Below are 25,848 nucleotides of genomic sequence, written 5' to 3'. Positions count from 1 at the left end.
ATTCGGAACGGCATTCTCGCCAGCATTGCTTTAACACCAGCCTGTGAGCAGTCGTTTGCAAGATGAGTTCTATGGTGTTGGAAAAGCCTGAAAGAGCTCGTAAGGGTGTTACACTTAGCGTAAAACTAGACATAATTAAGCGTTTCGATCGTGGTGAACGAAGCAAGGACAAAGTGAGTTTGGCTTGTGGAAGCGAAAGAAGATGATGTTGAGGTGGTTTTGGCATCCCATGACCAAGAACTGATAGATGAAGAGCTGATGCAATTGAAAGAGGAAAGGATAACAATCGAAACTGAATGAGTAATGATAAAATACGACTTTAATTTTGAAAGGGTATGTAGGTTTAGGGGATATTTGCAAGATTCTTTGAGTCCTTACAAAGAAATGTATGATTGAAAAATGTGCGAGGCTCAGCAGTCAAGCAAGCCTTCCACATCAGCCGACGAACCTCGACCTTTGACATCGAGGCAGACAGTCATAGGAGAAGATGAGCTGCCTGCCCTGATCGATGATGAGATGACACCCCAATGTCCCACCACCCCAACACCCAGGCCGCGGACAGATACTGCACCGATTCGTGGAGAATGCAGCAGTAGCCGGGAGGCACACAGCACATCTTTAAGAAAATAGTTGAAATAAACATGCTAATTATTAGGTGCCGCCCCACACATAATTGTCGGCCCAGATCAGAGGCGATGCAATCGGCACTGATCTGGGCTGACAAATACGTGTTGGGCAGCACGTAATTAATTAGCATGTTCATTTCGGCTTTTTTCTTAAAGATGTGCTGGGTGCGTCCCGGCTACCACTGGACCCCTGCATGCTTCGCGGCAATGTATTAGTTGGTGGCCCGGAGGGTGGGGCCACTGCACCACCCAGCCTGCGACGACTCTGTCTAACACACCATCATCCGTGTGCTCTGCGCTGTCCCGATTCCGGTAAGTGATACTACACTGTACATACATTATTTCTACTTTATATTGGCTGTGTATTTTTACGTGTTGTTTGGTATGATTTGGCAGCTTCATAATTTAAAGGTTACTGGAGAGCGCTTGCGCCGTGTTGTTGCCAACAGCGCTTGCGTAAGATTTTCGCTATGGAGAACAGTTCAGTAATGATTGTGGAAAAGTATTTCTACTTTATATAGGCTGTGCATTTATCATATCATTCCAGCTTTTACTATATGTTACTGTTATTTCAGGTTTTATATGTTGTTTGGCATGATTTGGTAGGTTATTTTTGGGTCTGCGAACGCTCACAAAATTTTCCCATATAAATAAATGGTAATTACTTCTTCGCTTTACGATATTTCGGCTTACGAACCATTTCATAGGAACGGTCTACCTTCGGATGGCGGGGGAAACCTGTATAGACAACGGAAAATTGGAGGGCCATGTAGAAGGTAAGCATCAGATTGATCTTGGAATAGGTTAAAAGGTCGGCACAACATGTGTGTTCCGTGAAGCAGCATGCCGCATACTTCCAATTAGTAACTTAGGGTACATTCAGATAGCTTTGTTTAAAAATCTCTCCTTTTCAACATGAAATGGAAAATTGATGAGTTTTTAAATTTAAAACAGAATTTGCAATACAGGCAAATCTTCGGCTCCATCCTGACTACACACACAAAAAGCAGCCATCAGTTAATCCCATTTACCAATTCTTGCTCTGTAGCCCTTCAAGCTTTGAAGTTTTTTTTATACAAAGAGCAAATTATTCTGTATATATGTGTGTGTGTACATATATAGTTTTCTGCTTTCGCCATCCTTTCAAGCAGTGGGAATGAGAGCTTCATTGCTACTATAAGATTTTAAGACTACAAGATATAGGAGCAGAATTAAAACTTTTCTTGCTCTCTGGTATAAAAAATTTTTTTTTTTTTTGTTTATCCTCTAGGATTTTCCACTTTATATCAGTGTCTCAAAGAAAGATAACCCAGTCAAGATAAATAATGAATTGTTCAACAATATCCTCATAAATCTCCTGTGCCTTCAAACCCTTCCTGTGGCATGGTGACCCGAACCATGCCCTCAGCAATAAAAACAGCTTAAAGTTTGTGTTTACAGTTTTCACATTCTCCTTTTTCAACCAAGATAGTCAGAATCTCATTTGGATTCTTAATCTTATCTGCCAAAACAATGACCCGCTATAGTCAGGAATCTATGACCACACATTCCAATACTCCTGTTCCTCTACATTTGCAGCACTCTCTTATATTATTAGACATTCCTTTGCTTGTTTGTCCTTTCCCAGATGCATTAACTCATTTCTCCAAACTAAATTTCAATCACCACTTTCATACCCACATAACCAGTCCATTGAATTTTAAAATACACACACAATTTTGCTACTGCATTTATAAACTCTAAACCAGTACTTGTCATACATCAGAGAAATGCTAGAAAGTGCCATGCCCCATATCTGTATAAAACAATAGCAGAATCAATCTTACTTTTCACTCAAATGCAACACTATTCCAGTGAGTCAGAGGCTGACCTATCAGACTGTCCACAAGACCATTTTTGGAGCAGTTCATTTGCCTGCTCAAAAATCACAATATTTACTGAGTTTAAGATGAAATACTGGCTCCAGCTGCATGTAATCACCACAGTGCTGTAGTTCACTCACATTTCCGTACAGAATTAAAAGATACCACCACATTGATAGTACTGTTTGCCCATTATAATTAGGAACTTTTTTTTTACTTTTGTTCATGACAATATTCGAATACTGACATCAAAAGTATATAAAAGCAAGCATGTAATGTTGACAACAGGAATTCTGCTGGAAATTCAAGCAACACACATCAAAGTTGCTGGTGAACGCAGCAGGCCAGGCAGCATCTCTAGGAAGAGGTACAGTCGACGTTTCAGGCCGAGACGTTTCGTCAGGAGATGCTGCCTGGCCTGCTGCATTCACCAGCAACTTTGATGTGTGTTGCATGTAATGTTGAGACTTTATAAATCACTGGTGAGGTCTCACGGAGTATTCAGAGCAGTTCTGGGTCCCTTATCTTAGAAAGGATGTGCTGACATTGGAGAGGGTTCAAAGGAGGTCCATGAAAATGACTCCAGGAATGAAGGGCTTGTCACATGAAAAGCGTTTGATGGCTCTGGGTATCACAATAATGAGCAGTGACCGATTGAAACCTATTGAATGGTAAAAGGCCTTGACAGAGTGGGTATGGAGAGGATGTTTTCTATGGTGGGAGAGTCTAAGTCCAGAGGACACAGCCTGAGTAGTGGGGCACCTTTTTAGAATGGAGATGAGCTAGAATTTCTTTAGCTAGTGAGTGGTGAATCTGTGGAATTCATTGCCACAGGCATCTGCGGAGGCCAAATCTTTATGTATATTTAAGGCAGAGGTTGATAGATTCTTGATTGGTCAGGGCATGAAGGGAACCCAGGGTAGGAGGGAGAGGGGAAGGTTGGGACTGAAAGGAAAACTGGATCAGCCATGATGGAATGGGGGCTCAAGCTCAAGGAGCCAAATTGCCTAATTCTGCTCCTATTACGCTTTAGTCTTATGGTCCAAAAGACTTTTTCCCAAACCCCCACAATCTATTGTTGATTCATATTCACCTTCACTTGAAGCTAAGTAAACTTAATTAGCATGTACAGAATAAAGGCAAATATGACTCTGAAATATCACTCAAACGAGGAAATCTGCAGATCACTGATCACTTTCACAGTTGGTGTTGAATTCAATTTCTAGGTTTAGATTTGATACTGTTCTTCTTAGGCTTAGGGTGACTATTTACTTGCACTTGGATTTTGTGGACTATAGCTATTGAGATCAATGTAAGAGCTGCAGATACTTCCAAAGTTGAAGTACGTGAGCCGGGCTTCAGTATGCTCTTGAGGCATGGCCTCAGTTCTCACTACTATCGCAAATGTTTCTACTCCACTTTGAGTGGGTATTTCCAGGGATCGATGTAGACACTGCATTCATTAATGGGACAATGGGTATATCCTTGATCCGTATGCTACTCTTTCCCCTGCTTTGGGACTCTTATGTTGGGCTTATGAATGACAGCACTACACAATTCCATTCTAATATTATAATTATCCCTATTTTATCATCCCTACATTCCCTTCAACTCCCCATGGATTCTACCACTCGTTGTTCAACAGAGGTCATGTACAGTGGCCAGTTAACCAACCAACTCACACATCATTATTTGGGGCAGAACTAGAGCACTCTGAGACACTGACAGGATTGAACTCAGGTGCTGGCACAAAGAGGTTGTCGGTGTTTGAGCCACACCACTGATGCTGCCTGGCCTGCTGCGTTCACCAGCAACTTTTATGTGTGTTGCAAATCAAGGGGTTAATGGGATTAGCCATCCAGTGCATTTGCTTATACTCCTAAAATGATTCATTCAGAAAGAGTTACCAAATTTAAAGAAAATACTAATCAAGTTACTTGAGATTCATTTCCTCTATCGTAAGTTTTCAGTCAGTGTCAAACAAGGCTGCTTCAATGCCCTAATGCGTTCCACAAACTTTCGAGTTTGCATCATGGTTGAGTTCTACAGTGTGCACATTATATATGGAGTAAATGCTACTATGTCCTGGGACAGAAACCCATTTTATTAATTTTAACAGGAAATTCCCTAAGAGCTCTAGACTAATTCGTGGGTTGAAGTTAATTTTAAAGCAGCACTAAAAATTTTTTAGACTTAAGCAGAACTCCATAACTTTCTTCAAGCCAAAGTAGCAATTGTTAAGATAACACAGGATTTAAATTTATTAACCAGGGAAAAAAAAGGAATGTGGATTATAAACAGGAAGTGCACATACTGCAGTCAATGTCGTCCTTCCCAAAGGTACCCCTCTAAAGTTCATTGCATGCAGTTAGTACTCTTGTCCACAGCACAGAACTCAATGTATACTTTCCAGCAGGAAATTGCAAAATAGTGATTAGCAAAAAGGAATGCTCACAGATGTTTATCAAGCTTAAACATTTCAAATTTAACTATGCATCATACACAGTGGATTTCAATTTTGGCAACAGCTCAATATATACTGTCATTTGTTCCATTGCTAAGACCCTAATGAACCTTTGCAGATGGAATATAGTAATCAGTTTGCTTGTACATAATTTAACCATTTGTGATTAAGCATTTTCCTTTTACTCTCCTAAGATCAAGCTCAGCTTATTCCACGCCAGTTGTGTGTGCTCCCAGGTAACTTATAAGACCACTGTGGGAATGACATACTGCTCTCAGTGGTATAGGTGATGCGCAGTGCAGCGTTGCTACCAATGGGATATGTAAAGTACAGTGCACTGGGTACTTTGGAAAGAGGTGCAACCCCTCCTTCAACCTTTAAGGCATGTGTATCTCCTATGATTGGACTACAATGCCATCACCAACATTCCTCCTCCCTAGCCAAGAGTCTTACAAATTTTAGTATATTACACCTTTTACCCAAAGCTTTTTCTCCCCCCTTCTGCCTACTTGTTCATCAAATACATGCACAAATGACAAATGTACAGGTTGCATAGCATTTGACAATTTTCACACTATGCACAAATAGCAAATTGAGAATGAAAATGTTTACAAGTTTAATGACCATCAAAACTAGCACACTGCCACTACAAACAGCAGAGATGAGCACTGGGAACTCTGTAGACTGAAGACCCTGCATCAGGGTAGAATAGTACAGGAGTATAAAGGATAGTTATAGTTCTATAACTATGGAGAGAGTTCAGAGGAGGTTCACAAGGATGACTCCAGGAAATAAAGGGTTATCATACGAGGAACATTTGATGGGTCTGGGTCTGTACTTGCTGGAATTTAAAAGGTTTGGGAGGGTGGGTGTGATCTCATTGAACCTTTTCGAATGCTGAAACGCTGAGACAGAGTAGATGTGGAAAGGATGTTTCCCATGGTAGGGGAATCTAGGACAAGAGGACACAGCCTCAGGATAGAGCGGCGTCCATTTAAAAGAAAGATGGGGAGAAATTTCTTTAGTCAGAGGGTGGTGAATTTGTGGAACTTGTTACCACAGGCAGCTGTGGAGGCCAGGTTGTTGGGTGTATTTCAGGCAAAGGTTGTCATAGTCATACTTTATTGATCCCAGGGGAAATTGGTTTTCGTTACAGTTGCACCATAAATAATTAAATAGTAATAAAACCATAAATAATTAAATAGTAATATGTAAATTATGCCAGGAAGTAAGTCCAGGACCAGCCTATTGGCTCAGGGTGTCTGACCCTCCAAGGGAGGAGTTGTAAAGTTTGATGGCTACAGGCAGGAATGACTTCCTATGACGCTCTGTGTTACATCTCGGACGAATGAGTCTCTGGCTGAATATACACCTGCGCCCAACCAGTACATTATGTAGAGGATGGGAGACATTGACCAAGATGGCATGCAACTTGGACAGCATCCTCTTTTCAAACACCACTGTCAGAGAGTCCAGTTCCATCGCCACAACATCACTGGCCTTACGAATGAGTTTGTTGATTCTGTTGGTGTCTGCTACCCTCAGCCAGCACACAACAGCAAACATGATCGCACTGGCCACCACAGACTCGTAGAACATCCTCAGCATCGTCCGACAGATGTTAAAGGACCTCAGTCTCCTCAGGAAATAGAGACGGCTCTGACCCTTCTTGTAGACAGCCTCAGTGTTCTTTGACCAGTCCAGTTTATTGTCAATTCGTATCCCCAGGTATCTGTAATCCTCCACCATGTCCACACTGACCCCCCCGGATGGAAACAGGGTTCACCGGTACCTTAGCTCTCCTCAGGTCTACCACCTGCTCCTTAGTCTTTTTCACATTAAGCTGCAGATAATTCTGCTCACACCATGTGACAAAGTTTCCTACCGTAGCCCTGTACTCAGCCTCATCTCCCCTGCTGATGCATCCAACTATGGCAGAGTCATCAGAAAACTTCTGAAGATGACAAGACTCTGTGCAGTAGTTGAAGTCCGAGGTGTAAATGGTGAAGAGAAAGGGAGACAGGACAGTCCCCTGTGGAGCCCGTGCTGCTGATCACTCTGTCGGACACACAGTGTTGCAAGCACACGTACTGTGGTCTGCCAAGTCAGGTAATCAAGAATCCATAACACCAGGAAAACATCCACCTGCATCACTGTCAGCTTCTCCCCCAGCAGAGCAGGGTGGATGGTGTTGAACGCACTGGAGAAGTCAAAAAACATGACCCTCACAGTGCTCGCTGGCTTATCCAGGTGGGCGTAGATATGGTTCAGCAGGTGGACGATGGCATCCTCAACTCCTAGTCGGAACTGGTAGGTGAAATGGAGGGGATCTAAGTGTGGCCTGACCATAGGCCGGAGCAGCTCCAGAACAAGTCTCTCCAGGGTCTTCATGATGTGGGAGGTCAATGCCACCGGTCTGTAGTCATTGAGGCCGTTGGGACACGGCGTCTTCAGCACAGGGACAAGGCAGGACATCTTCCACAGCACAGGAACCCTCTGGAGCCTCAGGCTCAGGTTGAAGACATGGCGAAGTACTCCACATAGCTGAGGGGCACAGGCTTTGAGCACCCTGGTACTGACACTATCCGGTCCTGCAGCCTTGCTTGGGTTGAGACATTTCAGCTGTCTTCTCACCTGTTCAGCTGTGAAGCCCACCGAGGTGATTTCATGTGGGGAAGGGGTATAGTCATGAGAGCAGGGTGGGGGACTGTGAGGAGGGGTAGGAGGGGAGAGTGGAATATGCGTTGGTTGGGGACCGACAACAGATGACTCATGTGGGGGGATGGTCTGGGGCCACAATGTCAAATCTGTTAAAGAACAGGTTAAGTTCGTTGGCCCTGTCCACAGTGCCTTCAGCTCCTCTGTTGCTAGTTTGCCGGAACCCAGTGATGGTCCTCATCCCACTCCAGACCTCTCTCATGTTGTTCTGCTGGAGTTTCCACTCAAGCTTCCTCCTGTACTTGTCTTTAGCCTCCCTGATTGATAGGTTCTTGATTGAATACAGCATCCAAGGTTATGGGGAGAAGGTCAGGGAGTGGGGGAGAAGGTCAGGGAGTGGGGCTTGAGGGAGGATCAGCCATGATTGAATGGTAGAGCAAACGCGATGGGCCAAATGGCCTAATTCTGCTCCTATGTCTTATGGTCTTATACAGATGTTTTCCTCCCTACTCCATACCCCTACATACACATAACCACAAATAAACTTGAGCACAAATCAAGAATTTAGATGCGGCTACATCATTAGGAACAGGAAAGATTATGCTGATGGAGACAGATGAAGACTTATGTGAAGCATGAACAACATCATGGAACTGTTGAGTTAATTGATCACTTTGTGCTCAAACCATTACCAGCCTGCTCAGAGACATACACCAACAAACTCCCTCAGAAATAAAAGTGCTACATGGTGGTTATTGGGAACCCTCCCAAGATCAGAGAAGTTTCAAGTATATAGATGTCACCATATACAACCCTGAGATTAATTTTCTTGTGGGAACTCTCAATAAATGCAATGATCCTAATAGGATCAATGAAAGATCGCACCAACAGGGTGGATAACCAGTGTGCTAAAGACAAACTGTGCAAATATAAAAAGGAAAAATGAAATAACAATAATAGAAGAAAAATCATTTCAGGATGTATATTGTATACATTTCTCTGACATCAAATTGAACCTTTGAACAATAATAATTATAATAAGCAATACACATCAAAGACATGAAATGAAGAGTCCTTGAAAGTGAATTCATAGGTCATGGGAAGAGTTTGAAGTACATTATCAAATAATTTATAAATTACATAACCTTGAAATTCATCTACTTACAAGCAATCACATGGTAAGAAACCTGAAAGAACCTGATAAAAGACCAACACCCAATGTGCAGAGAAAGAGGGGGGGAAAAAAATCACAAATCATGCAAACAATAAAAGCAAGCAACAGCATTCTGAACCAAATCGAGTCCATCGACCCAGAGCCCACAGCCGGAGTAGGCCCAAAGCCTCAGTTTTCAGCTCATCGCACAACAGGGCAAATTGTTGCAAAGCTCACAGAAAAGAACCGCATAGCAGACAGAGCAGTTCCACAGCCTCGGCGCTGTGGGGAGCGGAGTGAACGTCGTGGAAGAGGGAGCAGAATCAGCCTGACCCTCACCCTGGTCCCAACACCCCACCTTATCGGCCTATCTGGGCTGGCACTTAAATCGCACAAACACTAGATTGTGCCCAGCACTAGGAACCAGGCCCTGCAGCGATTCGCTTCAGTGGTGGAGCAAATGAAGCTGAGTGAAGTTACTCCCTCTGGTTCAAGAGCCTGATGGTTGAGGGGTATTAACTGTTCCTAAACCTGGTAGTGAAAAGTCCCAATAGATCACAAACTCCTTCGCCAAAAATTGTTCTAGTGCGGTTGATAGCTAAATGGAAGCAGAGTTGTGAGATAGAAACTAACAAAGCCTGTGGAAGCAGAGTCATTCACGATATGCATCAGAGCAGGGGCTATAAGGTAAAAGTACACCACTTACTTCAAATGGCTATCTCAATTCTTTGGCATTTTGAGTACAAATTCTTTTAAGTCACTAATCATTAATAAAATTTCCAGTGCCCACTATCACCAAAGCCAGTTAAATTCATTCTGCTGTCAAGGATAATACAGCAAGGCAACAGGACAAGACAACATCCATTATACTTCAGAAGAAACTGCTGGTACTCAGCGAATCGAACAGGATCCGTGTTGACAAAGAGATGCGCCAATTCTTCAAATCAGGATCTTGTATAAAAATTGAAAACTCAGACTCTTGATTTACAAAATGAAAGTTTATTAGAACCAGTAACTGTCAAAGAACTGAACGTGGCCATCTCTAGGTTAAAGGCTGGAAAGTCCCCGGGTTCTGATGGGTTTACCTCAGAGTGGTACAAGTCCCTGAAGACACAGTTAGCCCCATTACTACTTAACACCTTTAATTGGATCTTGCAGAGAGGAGAAACTCCACCTTCCTGGAGAGAAGCGATTATTTCAGTTATTCCTAAAGAGAGTAAAGATAAACTAGAATGTGGCAATTATCAGCCAATTAGTGTTCTTAATTTAGATTACAAACTATTTACATCTATATTAGCGCGCAGATTGAAAAAGCTTTTACCTGGCCTAATCCATTTAGACCAGACTGGATTTATTCAACAAAGACAAACACAGGACAACATAAGGAGAACTCTGCACATATTAGAACAGGTTAATAAGAACGAGACAGAGACAATGGTAGTAGGATTGGACGCTGAGAAAGCTTTTGATTCGGTTAGTTGGGCATTCCTATACAGAGTGTTAGGAAGATTTGGCTTTCAAGAAAGGTTTATTAAAGTAATTCAGACTCTATATGACAGCCCTACAGCCCGAATTAAGATAAATGGGGACCTCTCTGACTCCTTCATTTTAGAGAGAGGCACTAGACAGGGATGCCCAATTTCTCCTCTCCTTTTTGCGCTATATATTGAACCACTTGCCCAACTAATAAGACAGAGCGAAATCGTAAAAGGTATCAAGGTGGCAGGGATTGAACAGAAAGTGGCGTTATTCGCAGATGATGTTTTGGTCTATCTGAGTGAACCAGAAAAATCATTTATAGGATTATTTACACTGTTGGATGACTTTGGGAAAATATCAGGTTATAAAATAAATGTAAAGAAAACTCAGACTCTTACTCCAGAATCTTTTCACCTGATAGCCAAGTTGTCCTAATATATCTCCCAAATTGTAGGCAGCTATTTAAGTGTACGAGAAGTTCTACCAGCAGTATTTACACTATAATCTACGTTCGTAAACATTCAGTCACTCATACAATAAAGTCAGATAAAAATACTTCCAGTAATTTTCAATTTTCCCTTGAAACAATATTACAGAGTAAAATGCTGTATAACAGACGCGATCTTGAATTTCTTTGAAGGTAGAACTGCTAACAAGTTAAGCATTTCCAGTACTATGGATATATGCACCTCAATTTCATGAAACTCCATTTAAAAAAGAAAGCAAATATCAATCGTAAAAAAAAAGCCACATTTTTAACACCACCACAAAACCCATAGGACAACAGGCGGTAGAGTTTTCATAGTCACGCATAAATCATCAATGTTTACTGAATAAACATGTCTGAGAATGTTAATCAGGAGAAACCACAGATAAGCACCGACATTCCATGCACAGTTACTTACTCAAACATTCCACATCAGGATCTCCCCAGAAGAATTCCTGGCAGTCGCTACAAGTTCGTCCTCCAAATCCAGCCATGCACTGACACTGCCCTGTAAACTGGGGAGAAAAGGTACCATATTCCATTGATAGTCATTATTTTTGCTTATTTGCAGTCATGCGTTAACCAGCCAAACATCAAACCTCAAATCTTGGAAGGATCCACTAGTGTAACCACATCTGCAGCCTCACATTTCTGAGGTTCTACTGGTGTTTGCACTTTTTGGAGTTAATATTAATTTCAAAAAAAGTACAGGCTTGGACTGTCTTCATATCAAGACAGTGATGACTTGATGACCCGAACGCCAAGTTTCTGGTGTTACAACCATTCTGTGACTACAGCAGTGGATTTTCAACAGCAAATGAATGGTCCTTAAACCTCCTTTCTCCTCACGCTCTCCCCACTCATCTTTGAGCATCACCATACACGACTACTTTAGTGGTGGTACAGTAGCTCGGTGGTTAGCAGAATGCTTTACAGTACCAGTGACCCGGATTCAATTTCCACTGCTGCCCATCACGACTCTGTACGTCTTCCCCCTGACTGCCTGGGTTTCCTCCAAGTGCTACTGTTCTCTTCCATAGTCCAAAGATGTACTGGTTAAAAATTAATCGGGTCATTGTAAGTTGTCCCGTGATTAGGCGAGGGTTAAAATCGGGGTTGCTGGGCAACCGGGCTTGAAGGGCCGGAAGGGCCTATTCTGCGCTGTATGTCAATAAATAAATGTGTTTAAAAGTTTACATTTTACAACATCACACAGGAAGCTCACATTGGTTTGAGTTCCCTGTGCAAAAAACAGCAGTAACCTGTCACATGGATGATAAAAGCTCAGCTAGTGATTGTCCGACACACACTTTCCAAGACAGTAAAATAAAGTGCATTTTTTCATGTCTACCACTTCCCTTTCATGATATTCCATAAAGTGCTTTATGACCAATGAAGTCTTCAGTTAATACAGACATCATGAGAAACACCTCAAATCTAACTAAAAATATTTAAAATAGTGTTAATAAATTGTATCAAGTACCTTTCAGTCTTTTCCTGTAATCTTTAAAATGGAGCACAATGAAAAACAATGCTATTTTTCTAAACGTACCGGTATTTGTTTAGGTTCAAAAGACACTTCTGTGTTTAGAGAAGGAAATATTCTTACCTCATTACAGGATGATGCACGCGAGTGGACTTCATTGCAATTGCAGAGTTCACAACCAGTTCCACTTGCTAGCTTCCAGGTATTAGGTGCACAGTGATCACATGTTAGACCGACCACATTAGAAAGGCAAGGACACTGACCAGTGGTTTGATTGCAATGGCATTCATCTGCAGAAGGGCACTCGGCCTGTATTGTCCCCAAGGAATTACAGACACACTCTGAAAATTAAACCAGAGAAGCATTTTTACAATTCAAATCACAAACTATAAATATCAACTATTCTCAAGAAAAAAAAAAGCAAAATTTGCAAATGTATATATTGTATAGACACACACATTAAGACTTTTGCACAGCACTGTATATAATAAGGTGATTGGGAAAACAGAAATAAGAGTACTTAGCTTTGCATTTGCTCAGTAGTATTAAGTGTTATTTGGTAACTGGAAAGACATAAAATATAATACTGTGCAGTTAAGCAAGGCACATCATTCCCACATGATATTAAATGGAGGCACTATTTAGGCAGAGTATTAGTTACAGCTGTCATCTCTCCTTCAATAATCATGAAAAAGGAAGGTGTATTTAACTGAGTCCTTTGTGTACACAGGTGATGGTCAGCTAAGAGACCACACTTCAAAAGTAGTTTACATGACATGAGATCCTCTTCCTTATAAAATGACATTTGGGAAAAAGAACAAAAGAACCAACATTGTGTAAAATCATTAACTATTTTGGGGAGGAAGTTATAATTAATACTGGGCCATAAAGCTCAGTACTACTTTCTTTTAAAAACTGATCTACTTTATAATCCAAACCAATTTACAAGATAACCAATTTGTTCTTTAAGCTCGTTAAAATGACTCATAAAAAAACCCAAGTCATTTGCTTGAGCGACTTCACCTCACTCTAATGTTACCAACTCTCTCTGCTTTAGTCCCTAGTTTATATCCTCAGCAAAGTCTGAGCCCATTGCCTTTTCCATCCACATGGCCACAGAGACTCCAACCTACTGTGCCGCATTCAGATTCCTGCTCTGTGACTTAGGTTAAAAAGAGGCTAAATAAACAGCCAAGAATGCACACTGAAAAATGAATAGAATTAAGTTTCTGCTGGAGATCTACAACTCCAGCTGATCGTTTTAATTACTTTATGCTTGAAGCAAAGATGGCAAAGAATGATTATTTTCCTCATTATGCAATCCTTCATTTGTCCTTGACTAGTTAACCAAACACAGAACCATCATCATCAGAGCCAATAAAGCAAGTAGCCAAGAAAGTTCTCAATTACTGTATCATTGTGTTCTGAATTTTTTTAATTAAGGGTACTTATTGTCAAAGTTAATGCGTGCAAGAGGTCTGTGAAGCCACAGAGAACAAACGAATTGAGCTAGTGATCAAATGAAGCACGGAATATGTGTAAATCCAACCCTAGGGGTATGCATATTTTCATCACTCCCTTAGGAAACTCAGTTGAATGTCAAGGATCATTAAAAACAGCATTAAGAACAAAGGGAAACAGTTAAGGATTGATAAGGGCCTTGGCCTAAAGTGTCAACTATACTCTTCTCCACAGATGCCGCCTGGCCTGCTGAGTTCCTCCAGAACTGTGTGAGCTGCTTGGATTTCCAGCATCTGCAGATCCTAAGGATTTTCTACAGGGGCACCATTGAGAGCATCCTGACTGGCTGCATCACTGCCTGGTATGGGAATTGTACTTCCCTCAATTGCAGGACTCTGCGGAGAGTGGTGTGGATAGCCCAGCGCATCTGTAGATGTGAAATTCCCACTATTCAGGACATTTACCGAGCCAAGTGTGTAAAAAGGGCCTGAAGGATCAGTGGGGACCCGAGTCACCCCAACCACAAACTGTTCTAGCTGCTACCATCCGGGAAACTGTACTGCAGCATAAAAGCCAGGACCAATAGGCTCCAGGACAACTTCTTCCACCAGGCCATCAGACTGATTAATTCATGCTGATACAATTGCATTTCTTTGCTATATTGACCGTCTTGTTGTACATACCATTTGTTACAAATTACTGTAAGTTGCACATTTAGACGGAGATGTAACGTAAAGATTTTTACGCCTCATGTATGTGAAAGGACGTAAGTAATAAAGTCAATTCAATTTAAATAGATCTTCTCTTGTCAGTAAAAGGATTAAGATTTTATGTCTATAAAGTTTACAGGCATGAGCATCCTTAAATCAACATTTTTTAAAAAGGGGTCATTGTAATTCTTCGCAACGCGCATAAAAGTTGCAGGTGAACGCAGCAGGCCAGGCAGCATCTCTAGGAAGAGGTACAGTCGATGTTTCGGGCCGAGACCCTTCGTCAGGACTAACTGAAAGAAGAGCTAGTTAGAGATTTGAAAGTGGGAGTGGGAGGGGGGTATCCGAAATGATAGGAGAAGACAGGAGGGGCAGGGATGGAGCCAAGAGTTGGACAGGTGATTGGCAAAGGGGATATGAGAGGATCATGGGTCAGGAGGCCGAGGGAGAAAGAAAAGGGGGAGGGGGGAAAACCAGAGGATGGGCAAGGAGTATAGTGAAAGGGACAGAGGGAGAAAAAGGAGAGAGAGAGAAAAAGAATGTGTATATATAAATAACTAACGGATAGGCTATGAGGGGGAGGTGGGGCATTAGTGGAAGTTTGAGAGGTCAATATTCATGCCATCAGGTTGGAGGCTACCCAGACGGAATATAAGGTGTTGTTCCTCCAACCTGACTGTGGCTTCATCTTTACAGTAGAGGAGACCATGGATAGACATATCAGAATGGGAATGGGACGTGGAATTAAAATGTGTGGCCACTGGGAGATCCTGCTTTCTCTGGCGGACAGAGCATAAGTGTTCAGCGAAACGATCTCCCAGTCTGAGTCGGGTCTCGCCAATATATAGAAGGCCGCACTGGGAGCACTGGACGCAGTACATCACCCCAGCGGACTCACAGGTGAAGTGTCACCTCACCTGGAAGGACTGTCTGGGGCCCTGAATGGTAGTGAGGGAGGAAGTGTAAGGGCATGTGTAGCACTTGTTCCGCTTACACGGATAAGTGCCAGGAGGGAGATTGGTGGGGAGGGATGGCGGGGGACGAATGGACAAGGGAGTCGCGTAGGAAGTGATCCCTGCGGAAAGCTGGGGGGGTGGGGAGGGAAAGATGTGCTTGATGGTGGGATCCCCTTGGAGGTGGCGGAAGTTACGGAGAATTATATGTTGGACCTGGAGGCTGGTGGGGTGGTAGGTGAGGACAAGGGGAATCCTATTCCTAGTGGGATGGCAGGAGGATGGAGTGAGAGCAGATGTGCGTGAAACGGGGGAGATGTGTTTGAGAGCAGAGTTGATGGTGGAGGAAGGGAAGCCCCTTTATTTAAAAAAGGAGGACATCTCCTTCATCCTGGAATGAAAAGCCTCATCCTGAGAGCAGATGCGGTGGAGACGGAGGAATTGCGAGAAGGGGATGGCATTTTTGCAAGAGACAGGGTGAGAAGAGGAATAGCCCAGACAGCTGTGAGAGTCAGTAGGCTTATAGTAGACATCAGTAGATAAGTTGTCTCCAGAGATAGAGACAGAAAGATCTAGAAAGGGGAGGGAGGTGTTGGAAATGGACCAGGTAAACTTGAGGGCAGGGTGAAAGTTGGAGGCAAAGTTAACGAAGTCAACGAGCTCAGCATGCATGCAGGAAGCAGCGCCAATGCAGTCGTCGATGTAGCAAAGTGGGGGACAAATACCAAAATAGGTTTGGAACATAGGTTGTTCCACAAAGCCAACAAAAAGGTAGGCATAGCTAGGACCCATACGGGTGCCCATGGCTACACCTTTAGTTTGGAGGAAGTGGGAGGAGCCAAAGGAGAAATTATTAAGAGTAAAGACAAATTCCGCTAGACGGAGCAGAGTGATGGTAGAGGGGAACTGTTTAGGTCTGGAATCCAAAAAGAAGCGAAGAGCTTTGAGACCTTCCTCTTGGGGGATGGAAGTATATAGGGACTGGACATCCATGGTGAAAATAAAGTGGTGGAGGCCAGGGAACTTAAAATCATCGAAAAGTTTCAGAGTGTGAGAAGCGTCACTAACATAATGCTTTGCCAATTTAAACCTGATTTTGAATAACTACTAAACTCTAGAATGACTACTAAATGTTAACAATCGACAGATTTGACTCTTTTATGCCATTTACTCTGACGCCCAGTGTTGAAGATTATCCTGAGAACAAAGGCCAGGATATCAAAAACACAAGACTGTAAGTTTTTTTTAAAGAAAAAGACTAGCATTTAAAAAGGAGTTTCTCTCAATCTTTGGATGCCTAATCTGCATTATGGAAAACAAAGGAAACTCAGCTGTCAAGATTGTGGACAGCAAACCCATACAAACAGCAAGTGATAAGAATGGGTAGTCAATTTTTTGTGATGCAGTAAGAAGAATTCACCCATTCTTTAAAAGGTAAATTTTGGGATCTTTTATGTTCCATCAAAGGGCAAACAAAGTCTCTGTTCACTATCTTAATTTGAAGATGGGACATCTCACAAAACTGCACTCTCAGTATGGCACTAAATTATTGTACTAGTCTCAGGACTGGGATATAAATAACTGTTCAGAGATTGACAAGAGGTGAAGCATGGCAATTAGATAATAAACATCTAAAGGAGAAGGGTTACTGAAACGTAATCGTTGATGTAGAGCCCATATTTAGTTTCTAGCCATTGACAACATGAACTTAGATTAAAATAACCAATTATTTCAGTCTATCTTCTTTCAGTATTCAGATGCTGAATTGTCACTGTGACTTTGGTTTTTAACAAAGCAGTAGGCCTCTGATTTTCTCCAAAACTATCCATACAACTTAAAAGGCAACTGTACTTTGCAAATCTGCCACACATGCTCCAGGTGATCTTAAATCCTCCACAAACTGTAAATAAAGCAAAGTTAGTACAGAGAAAATTATATGAACAGGTGACAAAATATAAAAGGCTACAGAATCCCGGAATTGAGGACAAGGCATACAAAATATGCTGCAGATATCAAGTCCAAAACAAAACAGTAAATATTGAAAATAACAATGAAACTCAATTAACTTATAACTGTTTCTTTCCCTTCTTCAGCAACAATGCATTTACAGTGCTTCACAAAATATTGAAACCTCAAAAAAATGTAATTCATTCAAGAGAATGCAAATAGGTATTCCATAATTCTTAATTCTGTGCAGTTTTAAAAATGTTTTGTGCATCTTACTTATGCAGTTCTGCTGCTTAGCATTCCCATAGTAGCCAGGTTTGCAGAGGTTGCAGCTTTCACCCTCTGTATGATACAGGCACTTTAGACATTCGCCAGTACGCTTGTCACAGGATTCTGGGTCAGTCACGTCAATATTGTTGTTGCAACGACACTCCTGACAAGATCCTCTGGTCTCATTAGGGTTACCATAAAACCCAGATGCACATTCATCGCATCTAGCGCCTGGAAGGCAAAAGCATTAAATTGTTTTAAACAAAAATATGAAGTGATTACCAAAGTGATTTTCACATTGTTGAAGTTACATGAAAACAGATAGTTGACAACAGTACAAATTGCAATTTTGCATTTTCTATTGTCTCCTCTTGAAGTCAGCTTATAAATTCTTGATGGTTGTTGCCACATTGTTAACTCTAGTTCTTCATTTCATCAACCTTTGAATCTCTGTGTAGTGATCAAATATTCCTATCTCAAATCTTCTGAATTTAGTCTCTCACCCATGGCCTTTGTGGTACCAATCACCTCCTCGCACTAACCAACACTCCCAGATTCCAGCATCATAACCATAAGATACAGGAGCACAATTAGGCCATTTGGCCCATTGAGCCTCCCCCACCATTTCATCATGGCTGATTCATTATCCTTCTTAGCCCCAATCTCCTGCCTTCTCCTCACATCTCTTCATGCCCTGACTAATCAAGAATCTTTCCACCTTTCTGCCTTAAATATATCCAATGACCTGGCCTTCGCAGCCTGCCTGTGACTACTGTTACGAGAATACACATAAAATTAAGATGTTTGCTGGCCTGGGCTAGCATCAGTGGCATCAGCAGTTGGTTTGCCACCTGCCCTCAGGGGAAGGAGAGATAAGGAACAATGGAGCAGCGTCTGGAGATGTGTAATGAAGGGACGTGGGAGAGAGAGAGCTGTCTGGAGCGGCTCCCCCCTTTGAACCCTGAACTGTTTGAAGTGATGGACAGGCGATACCCCAGCAGGGGGATAAAAAGGGACAAGTTCGCTAAGGCGACACACGCCACCCGAAGTAACGAGACCCTGGAGGCGGTGCGCCTCTCACGAGTGGGTGAGAAGTACCAGACAACGACCAGGGTGGAAAGGTACGATCAGCGGGAACCCGGTGTGTGTCCGCCCTTGCCTGGGTGCCGGGTTCACTGCAGAGGATCGACCGCATCTGGAGGAGGGGTCACAGTCGGTGACCTCAGATGACATCACCAAGGACCCACCCAAAAAGCTGCTTGTGAGCCATCTCGCCGGTCTGTGAGTGAAGCTGTGCTGAATGATCAGTTGTTCCTGTTCTCTCTGTCTCTCTTCCCCCACGTTGTCCATCGCCATGGCAACGATTACTGCGGACTGAACTTTGAGTCACTTTTAAATTTGGTCATTTACCCCTAGACAACGATCGAGCTTGATTGATGCTGTTATCTTAATTCTGTGCACATGTGTGGTTATCATTGCTGAACTGTTGCATTTATTATCCTTTCGATTACTGTGTTGCTTGTTTCTTTAATAAAACTTTCTTAGTTCTAGTAATCCAGACTCCAACTGAGTGATCCATTTCTGCTGGTTTGGCAACCCAGTTACGGGGTACATAACACTACAAATTCCACAGATTCACCACTCTCTGGCTAAAGCATCATAGCCTACACTGCTGGCATTTTCTGCATTAATACTGGCATCAGATTCCAAATTTAGTTTTATGCAGTCCAGGAAAAGGCAATTGGGTCATGTGGACAGCTGTAGAAATGATGATACAAGTTAGAATACAATGATACAATGATGATGCAGACTTTAGGGCAATTCAAATATTTCAATATTCCACCCCAGTCTAAAACATCAGTGCTTATGGTTTCAAAACATTTGATTTTAAAATGCTAATGTCCGGTGGTTTAGATTTAACAATAACATTAGACTTGTTGGCCAACATGAAGTAACCGTCATCTTTGTTCTATCACGTACCTGTGTATCCAGTTTTACAGAGGCAAACAACATTGCCAGAATAAAGATCCTGATAACAGCCAGCAGCAAACTGTCGCTCACTACTTGGCCCATCTGGGCAAGGACATGGGCGGCAATGGTCACCTGACCCAAGTACAGGGTCTCCATAATAACCTGCCAGACAGCTACAAGAGAAAGAATGTTTTACTGAAAGCTGTTCAGTTACATGAGACAGTTCCATTTTACCCAGGATAGCAAGCGTGAATTAAAAGGGACTGTCAATACCTCTCACAGTTCTGTCCACTTGTATGATCTCTGCAGTTCAAACATTCTCCAGTTTCCAAGTCACAATGATCTGCATGTCCATTACACTGGCATGGGCGGCAACTAGGAAATCCCCAAAATCCAGGCTGACACTGGTCACAGCGTTGGCCATAGACTCCGTCCTTACACAGACAATAGCCAGTAGCTTGATGGCAAAATTCACTGACAGAACCTTCTAGATTACATTCACATGCTAAAAATTAAATGCACAAATAGTAACAGATATATAAAACTGTTGCTTTGATCTGAACAGCAAATTCACAATTAAAATTCATGACTAAATGTTCCTTTACTAAAGTGTAACAGAAATCTCTGGGACATCTACTTGGGAGGGTTGTTGCAGTGCAAATTTCCCCAGAGTTTTCAAGGCAAAAATCCAGTTTCCTACTCATTCAGGATGGGAGGTGGGGTGGAGATACATCCCTACAAAGGAGGTGCAAGGCTCTCCTTCCCTCTGCTAGCCTGCAGGACACCACTGGGCAAAGTGTAGCACCTGCTTAGCCCTCTGATTAGGGTCATATGAAGCCATGGGCACAGGTGGTGGATGGTCGTATGAGCAGTTGGTGCATATCACAAATCCTGGTCATGGAACCACTGATGCCAGGCAGAGAATCTCCAAAGAGTATTGATAACAGCTGGGGCCTCCCGTCTTGTAAGGACACTGCCTTGAAGGCAGCAAGGGCAAACCACTTCTGTAGAAAAAATTTGGTAAGAACAACCACGGTCATGAGACCACGATCGCCGAACCCAGGCTGGATTGTCAAAGTTCTGAAAAACATGCAAGTTGAAAACTGGCAGCCACGAGAAACAAAATTGGTTTAAGTTATAAAGATGTTTTTAATTACAAAATCATGAGGGGAAAAAAGTTTGAGCATAGTAAAAAAGGGAAAATATTCAACTTTCCAGTAGTGAGATTTCTGCTATGAAGAACACACGAGTTTGAAGGAGTAGGCCATCTAGCCTCTTGAGTTTCCTCTGCCATTCATTAGGATTTTCTACTGTGGCACTATGATGTAATATCCTGAAATCTATCTCTGTTCTGGAATGGATGGACTCACTGATCAATACTTCACAGACGAGAAGAAACTTCTTTGGTGCTAATTGGTCTGTCCTATATTTGTGACTATGTTTTTCCGCATCTAAGCACTGGAACGTCCTCACTGTATCCAACCTGTTGAGCTCCGTAAATATTTTCTGAACTTCAGTGACATCTCCTCTGGATTTTTCTCAAACTCATTAGTCTGTTTCTCAAACTTATCAACCCTGGAGCCAGTGGAATGAATTTCACTGCACTCCATAGTTAGTTCATTCCGTTATGTATCCACAAAGCTTCAACAAAAACCTTTTAGAGTTGCAGCAAGATTTCCTGACATCAGCATTAAATTCTTGCGCTAACATGCCATTTGCCTTCGTCACTGCTTGCTGCACCTTCATTTTGCTTTCAACGACTTAAGCAAAAGCATAAGTATAAACACGAGAAAGTCTGTAGATGCTGGAAATCCAAAGCACCACACACAAAATGCTGGAGGAACTCAGCAGGTCCGGCAGCATCTATGGAAAAGAGTAAACACTTGACATTTCGGGCCAAGACTAGTTAGAAGCACAGATAGTTTGCTTTGAAAATTTATGCTACCCAATCTCTTCATTTGAAATACTTGACTTTTTCTGAAAAAAAACATTATGCTTCATTCAGAAAACTCAAGAGCAAACAACAAACTTGATTTACTTCACATAAAAACTGCCTTCCCCCTAAATTTCTTAAATTGAGATACCATGTAGAGTGACATAACTATCCCTCTCCAGATGGAGATCATGATGGTAGTACAGCAAGTGAGTGGGATTTTTTTAGTTTAGAATTTGTAACTACCCCGCTCCTCTCTCAACTTAATCAATACACATATCGCTGAAGGAGCTCTGCAAGTCAGGCAGCATCTATGGCAGGGGTCCCCAACCTTTTTTGCACTGTGGACCGGTTTAATATTGAGAACGTTCTTGCGGACCGGCCGACCGGGAGGAAGGGGGGGGGGGGTGTTAAACTCACCTCAACATGTCTTTTTACAGTTAGGGCTGCCAACTTTCTCACTCCCAAATAAGGGACAAAAGTAGCAGTCAAATCCCGGGACACTTTACCACAGAAAAGACTACTGTGACCATGAAGCCTTGCGCAGGCACCTGTATGCGCATGCTCATATGTGCCAATTTTTTTCCACAAATCAGTTTTGTCTTCATCTCCCCAACTACACTGTACATACATTATTTCTACTTAATATAGGCTGTGTATTTATCATATCATTCCTGCTTTTACTATATTTTAGGCTTTATGTGTTATTTGGTATGATTTGGTAGGTTATTTTTTGGGTCTGGGAACGCTCAAAAATTTTTCCCATATAAATTAATGGTAATTGCTTCTTCGCTTTATGCCATTTCGGCACGAAAGGTTTCACAGGAACGCTTTACCTTAGCGGGGGAAATACAGGACAAGGGCGGTCCCGTATAGGACAAACCAATTTAGCCGAATATACAGGATGTCTTGGCAAATACGGGACATTTGGCAACCCTATGTTCAAGTTCAACAGTGCGTGACGGAATGAGGAAAGGTGCAGCTGACTCATATTGTTTCCTCGCGGCCCGGTAGCACATGCTCTGCAGCCCGGTACCGGTGGTTGGGGACCGCTGATCTACGGAGAGGAATAAAAAGTTAATGTTTTGGATCAAGACTCTGTAGGTCTGATGAAGGGTCTTGGCCAATTGTTTATCCCTTTCCATCGATGCTGCTGGGCCTGCTGAATTCCTCGGGCATTTTGTGCATGTCGCTCTGGATTTCCAGCATCTGCAGAATCTCATATATTTAAAGTAATCAACCTGTTTTTTTAAAAATATGTGCTGTTCTTCAATGATGGGTTTCGCTTGCCTTTGTATGCCATTTCAAAAGGTTTCTTTGCTTTAGAATAAATTTAATTTAGAAGACCTCCCGCAAGCCCTACCCTACCTCCAACTCTTGGACCGAAAGTGTAGGGGACAGTAGACACTGACTAAGAATAGATGTATGAACTCAACTGAATTAACATCTAATGCATCTAAAGCTGCTTACAGATCAGAATCAGTATCACCAGCATATGCTGTGAAAAATTTGTTAACTTTGCAGCAGAAGTACAATGCAATACACGATAAAGAGAGAAAAAATAAATTATACTAACTACATATATATTAAGTAGATATATTAAATAAGTAGAGCAAAAAAAAACCCAGAAATAACAAAAGTAGTGAGATAGTGTTCCTGGGTTCAATGTCCATTCAGAAATCGGATGGCAGAGGGAAAGAAGCTGTTCCTGAGTCACTGAATGTGTGCCTTCAGGCTACGGTACCTCCTTCCTGATGGCAGCAATGAGAAGAGGGCATGTCCTGGGTGATGGGGTGATGGTACCTTGCGAAGTACCTCTTCCTCCCGCCACCCACCCCCACCAAACAGCAAAATGAAAAAGGTGAATAACAGCACTGACCAATCTGCTCTGAAAATCCAAGTAACGATTAAAATGCAGAAGGATTAAATGCACTATTTGCACGAAAGCACTACTCACGTCTGCAGCCACTAGGACCAAAACCATAAGTAGCGGGAGCACAGCGGTCACAGTTTCGGCCGACTACATTGGAACGACATTGACACTGTCCACCATTTGGATTGCAAACAGAACTGAGAGAGCCTTGAGGGTCACAATTACATGCTGGGGAGAAAATAAACTTATTAGAGCATCGGCACCACAAGGAAACTATCACTTCAAATCAGAATCCTCTGAAATGAAACCAATCTACACTGTCGCTTACCTGCCCCAAACTAATGACCTCCAAAAAAATCTTTTAAAAATTAAATATTCCTTTGATCCTTGTCATGCCAGTCTTAGTAACATGAACAGTAAGGACTAATAAGGGCCTCTGAGCAAAATGAATCACTCTTCACTTCCCCCTTCCCATTATTTCAATTAAAATTTACTTTGCCTCAGGCATGGAATTTGAAATGCTACTTGAAAACTCAAGATTTAAACAAAAGCCCTTATACTCCAAATTTAAATACCTCCTCAAAGCATTCCTCAAGAGTCATGACCCATAACTTTTAAAACTATGCTGTTTCAATGAATACTGATAGCATCCTATTAAAACACTTCAACAGAATGGTATCTGTCTAACTGGTTGGGTCCTCAACACATTTAACTCCAAGTATATAATTACTGACAACTTTCATTTTAAGTTAAACAAATCTAACATAAGCTAACATTGAGGGGGAAAAAAACCTCCTAAAATCAGCATGGCTTCTAACAGCACTAATTAAAATAAAAAACAAAAAACTAAAATTATTCAAGTTTACTCCATTAATACAGATTAAAATTCCACTGCAAAAATCTTTTAAAAATCTCTCTTCAAGTTTTAGTTGCTTTTGCAGAATCATGGAGTTTACAGCCGGGGGTGGGGTGGGGGGGGGTGAGGTGTGGGAGTGAGGGGTGGATTTTCTGCCCACCTTAAACTTCCTGTGTTAAATGCTCATCCAGTTTCCTTATTTATATGGAGAAAAGGCTAGCAATCGGCAGTGATGCATTTCGTAAGCAACCCGTTGAAAAGAAAATGTAGTCTTGACCTCCCTTTCCAGTTTCCCACACACTTCAGCCTCTACCGATTCGGTGACCAATTAAAGCACATCTTTCACTACTAGTTCTGTCAACCTTTAAGCAACTTGGAAACCTTAATGACATAATTTTGTTACCCGAGGGGTTTTGTACAAACTCATATTACACTGTTAACACATCTTCTGTTTAACTTGGTTCTAGAGACACCTTTTCAATGTCTAAATTTCCTTTCTATAATGGATTTGCCCAAACCTGACCCGGTGCTCAAGATACAACTTAGCTGTACTGACATCAAAATAATTGCAAGGCTATTCACAACTTTACTCCTGTGCTCCCCCACCCCCAAACTCCAAATGCAGGCAAATGCAGGCAAACCACCAAGTAACTCATGGAAACAGTTTAAAATAGGCTTACGCAGAGCTCCTTCATGGATTATGGAAGATATACTGGTCAGAATGCCTCTGCAGACGTCAGTCATTGGAGTCTTGGTAACACTCTGACTGTTCTCAAGGCAGCGGTACCGCTGGAAGGTATCCCACATGCTGTTTGTGACAATCTCCCCCGAACCTCCTGTAGAAAATATATCCAATGACCTGCAGTGGGGCATGAGTACAAGCTGGAAAAATATTTGATAGTTGGTGAGAAAATAAAATCATCCACTTTTGCAGGAAGCATTTTTAAAAAACTAGCACATGGTCTAAACTGAAGAGAGTGCACACCTGAGAAACAGAGATATCGGGGCACATGAAAAGCAAGAAAGTAACGTACAACCGATTAGGAAAACAAACAGAATTGTGCACTTTATTGCGAAGGGCAACAGCGGAGACCTCATCCGCAACATGTTACAGCATTGGTGTCCTTCGGAAAACCAGAGGGAGTTTTCGAGGCTGATACCAAGTTGCTGAGGATTGTGGGCATGCTATGTTTGCGGTGGAATGTGAGGTGACACTTGTGGACATCCTTGGGTGTGTGGGTTGGTGACATAAATGACACATTTCACTGTACACCTTGGTGTACGTGTGATAAATAAATAAACCTGAACCTCAACTTGGACTGAGCAGTTAGTCTCATGATAGAAGGCCAGACAGAATTCTATCAGCTGGAGTTCATGATAGCTATAGGGTAATTGACTGAAATATACAAATCTCCTTGGGGGTCTTGACTGGGAGGGAAGTAGTAAGGTCACTTCCTCCTGTGGGAGAATCTAGAACGATTGATTACTGCTTAAAAATAAGTGATCATTTGTTCAAATAGCAAAATTTTCTCATCATCAAAAGAATTTGGAACCCTCATCCTCAAAAACAAGTGGAAATAGAGTCTTTGAATACTAGGGCAAAAGTAGATAAATTCTAGAGTTTTAATGAGCAAAGGTCGGTGAGTGAAGGCAGAACTG

At 42.1% G+C, this 25,848-nt stretch overlaps 1 protein-coding gene across 1 annotated transcript in view; it reads right to left on the bottom strand.

Annotated features, from left to right (window-relative positions):
- Window positions 1–25,848, bottom strand: part of lamb1a (laminin, beta 1a) — an 88,363-nt gene that overhangs the window by 33,321 nt on the left and 29,194 nt on the right. Inside the window, exons 17-23 of the mRNA XM_063072503.1 lie at window positions 24,870–25,071; window positions 23,418–23,561; window positions 19,801–20,032; window positions 19,537–19,700; window positions 17,563–17,787; window positions 12,339–12,556; window positions 11,148–11,244 (exon numbers count right to left, since the gene is read on the bottom strand). Coding sequence (XP_062928573.1) covers window positions 11,148–11,244; window positions 12,339–12,556; window positions 17,563–17,787; window positions 19,537–19,700; window positions 19,801–20,032; window positions 23,418–23,561; window positions 24,870–25,071 — 1,282 coding nt within the window. The remainder of the gene's footprint in view (window positions 1–11,147; window positions 11,245–12,338; window positions 12,557–17,562; window positions 17,788–19,536; window positions 19,701–19,800; window positions 20,033–23,417; window positions 23,562–24,869; window positions 25,072–25,848) is intronic.

Source organism: Mobula hypostoma, chromosome 20, assembly GCF_963921235.1.
Source record: "Mobula hypostoma chromosome 20, sMobHyp1.1, whole genome shotgun sequence".
NCBI lineage: Eukaryota > Metazoa > Chordata > Chondrichthyes > Myliobatiformes > Myliobatidae > Mobula > Mobula hypostoma.
Note: the sequence above shows the minus strand (reverse complement) of the source record. Positions and strands in the feature narration are given on the sequence as shown.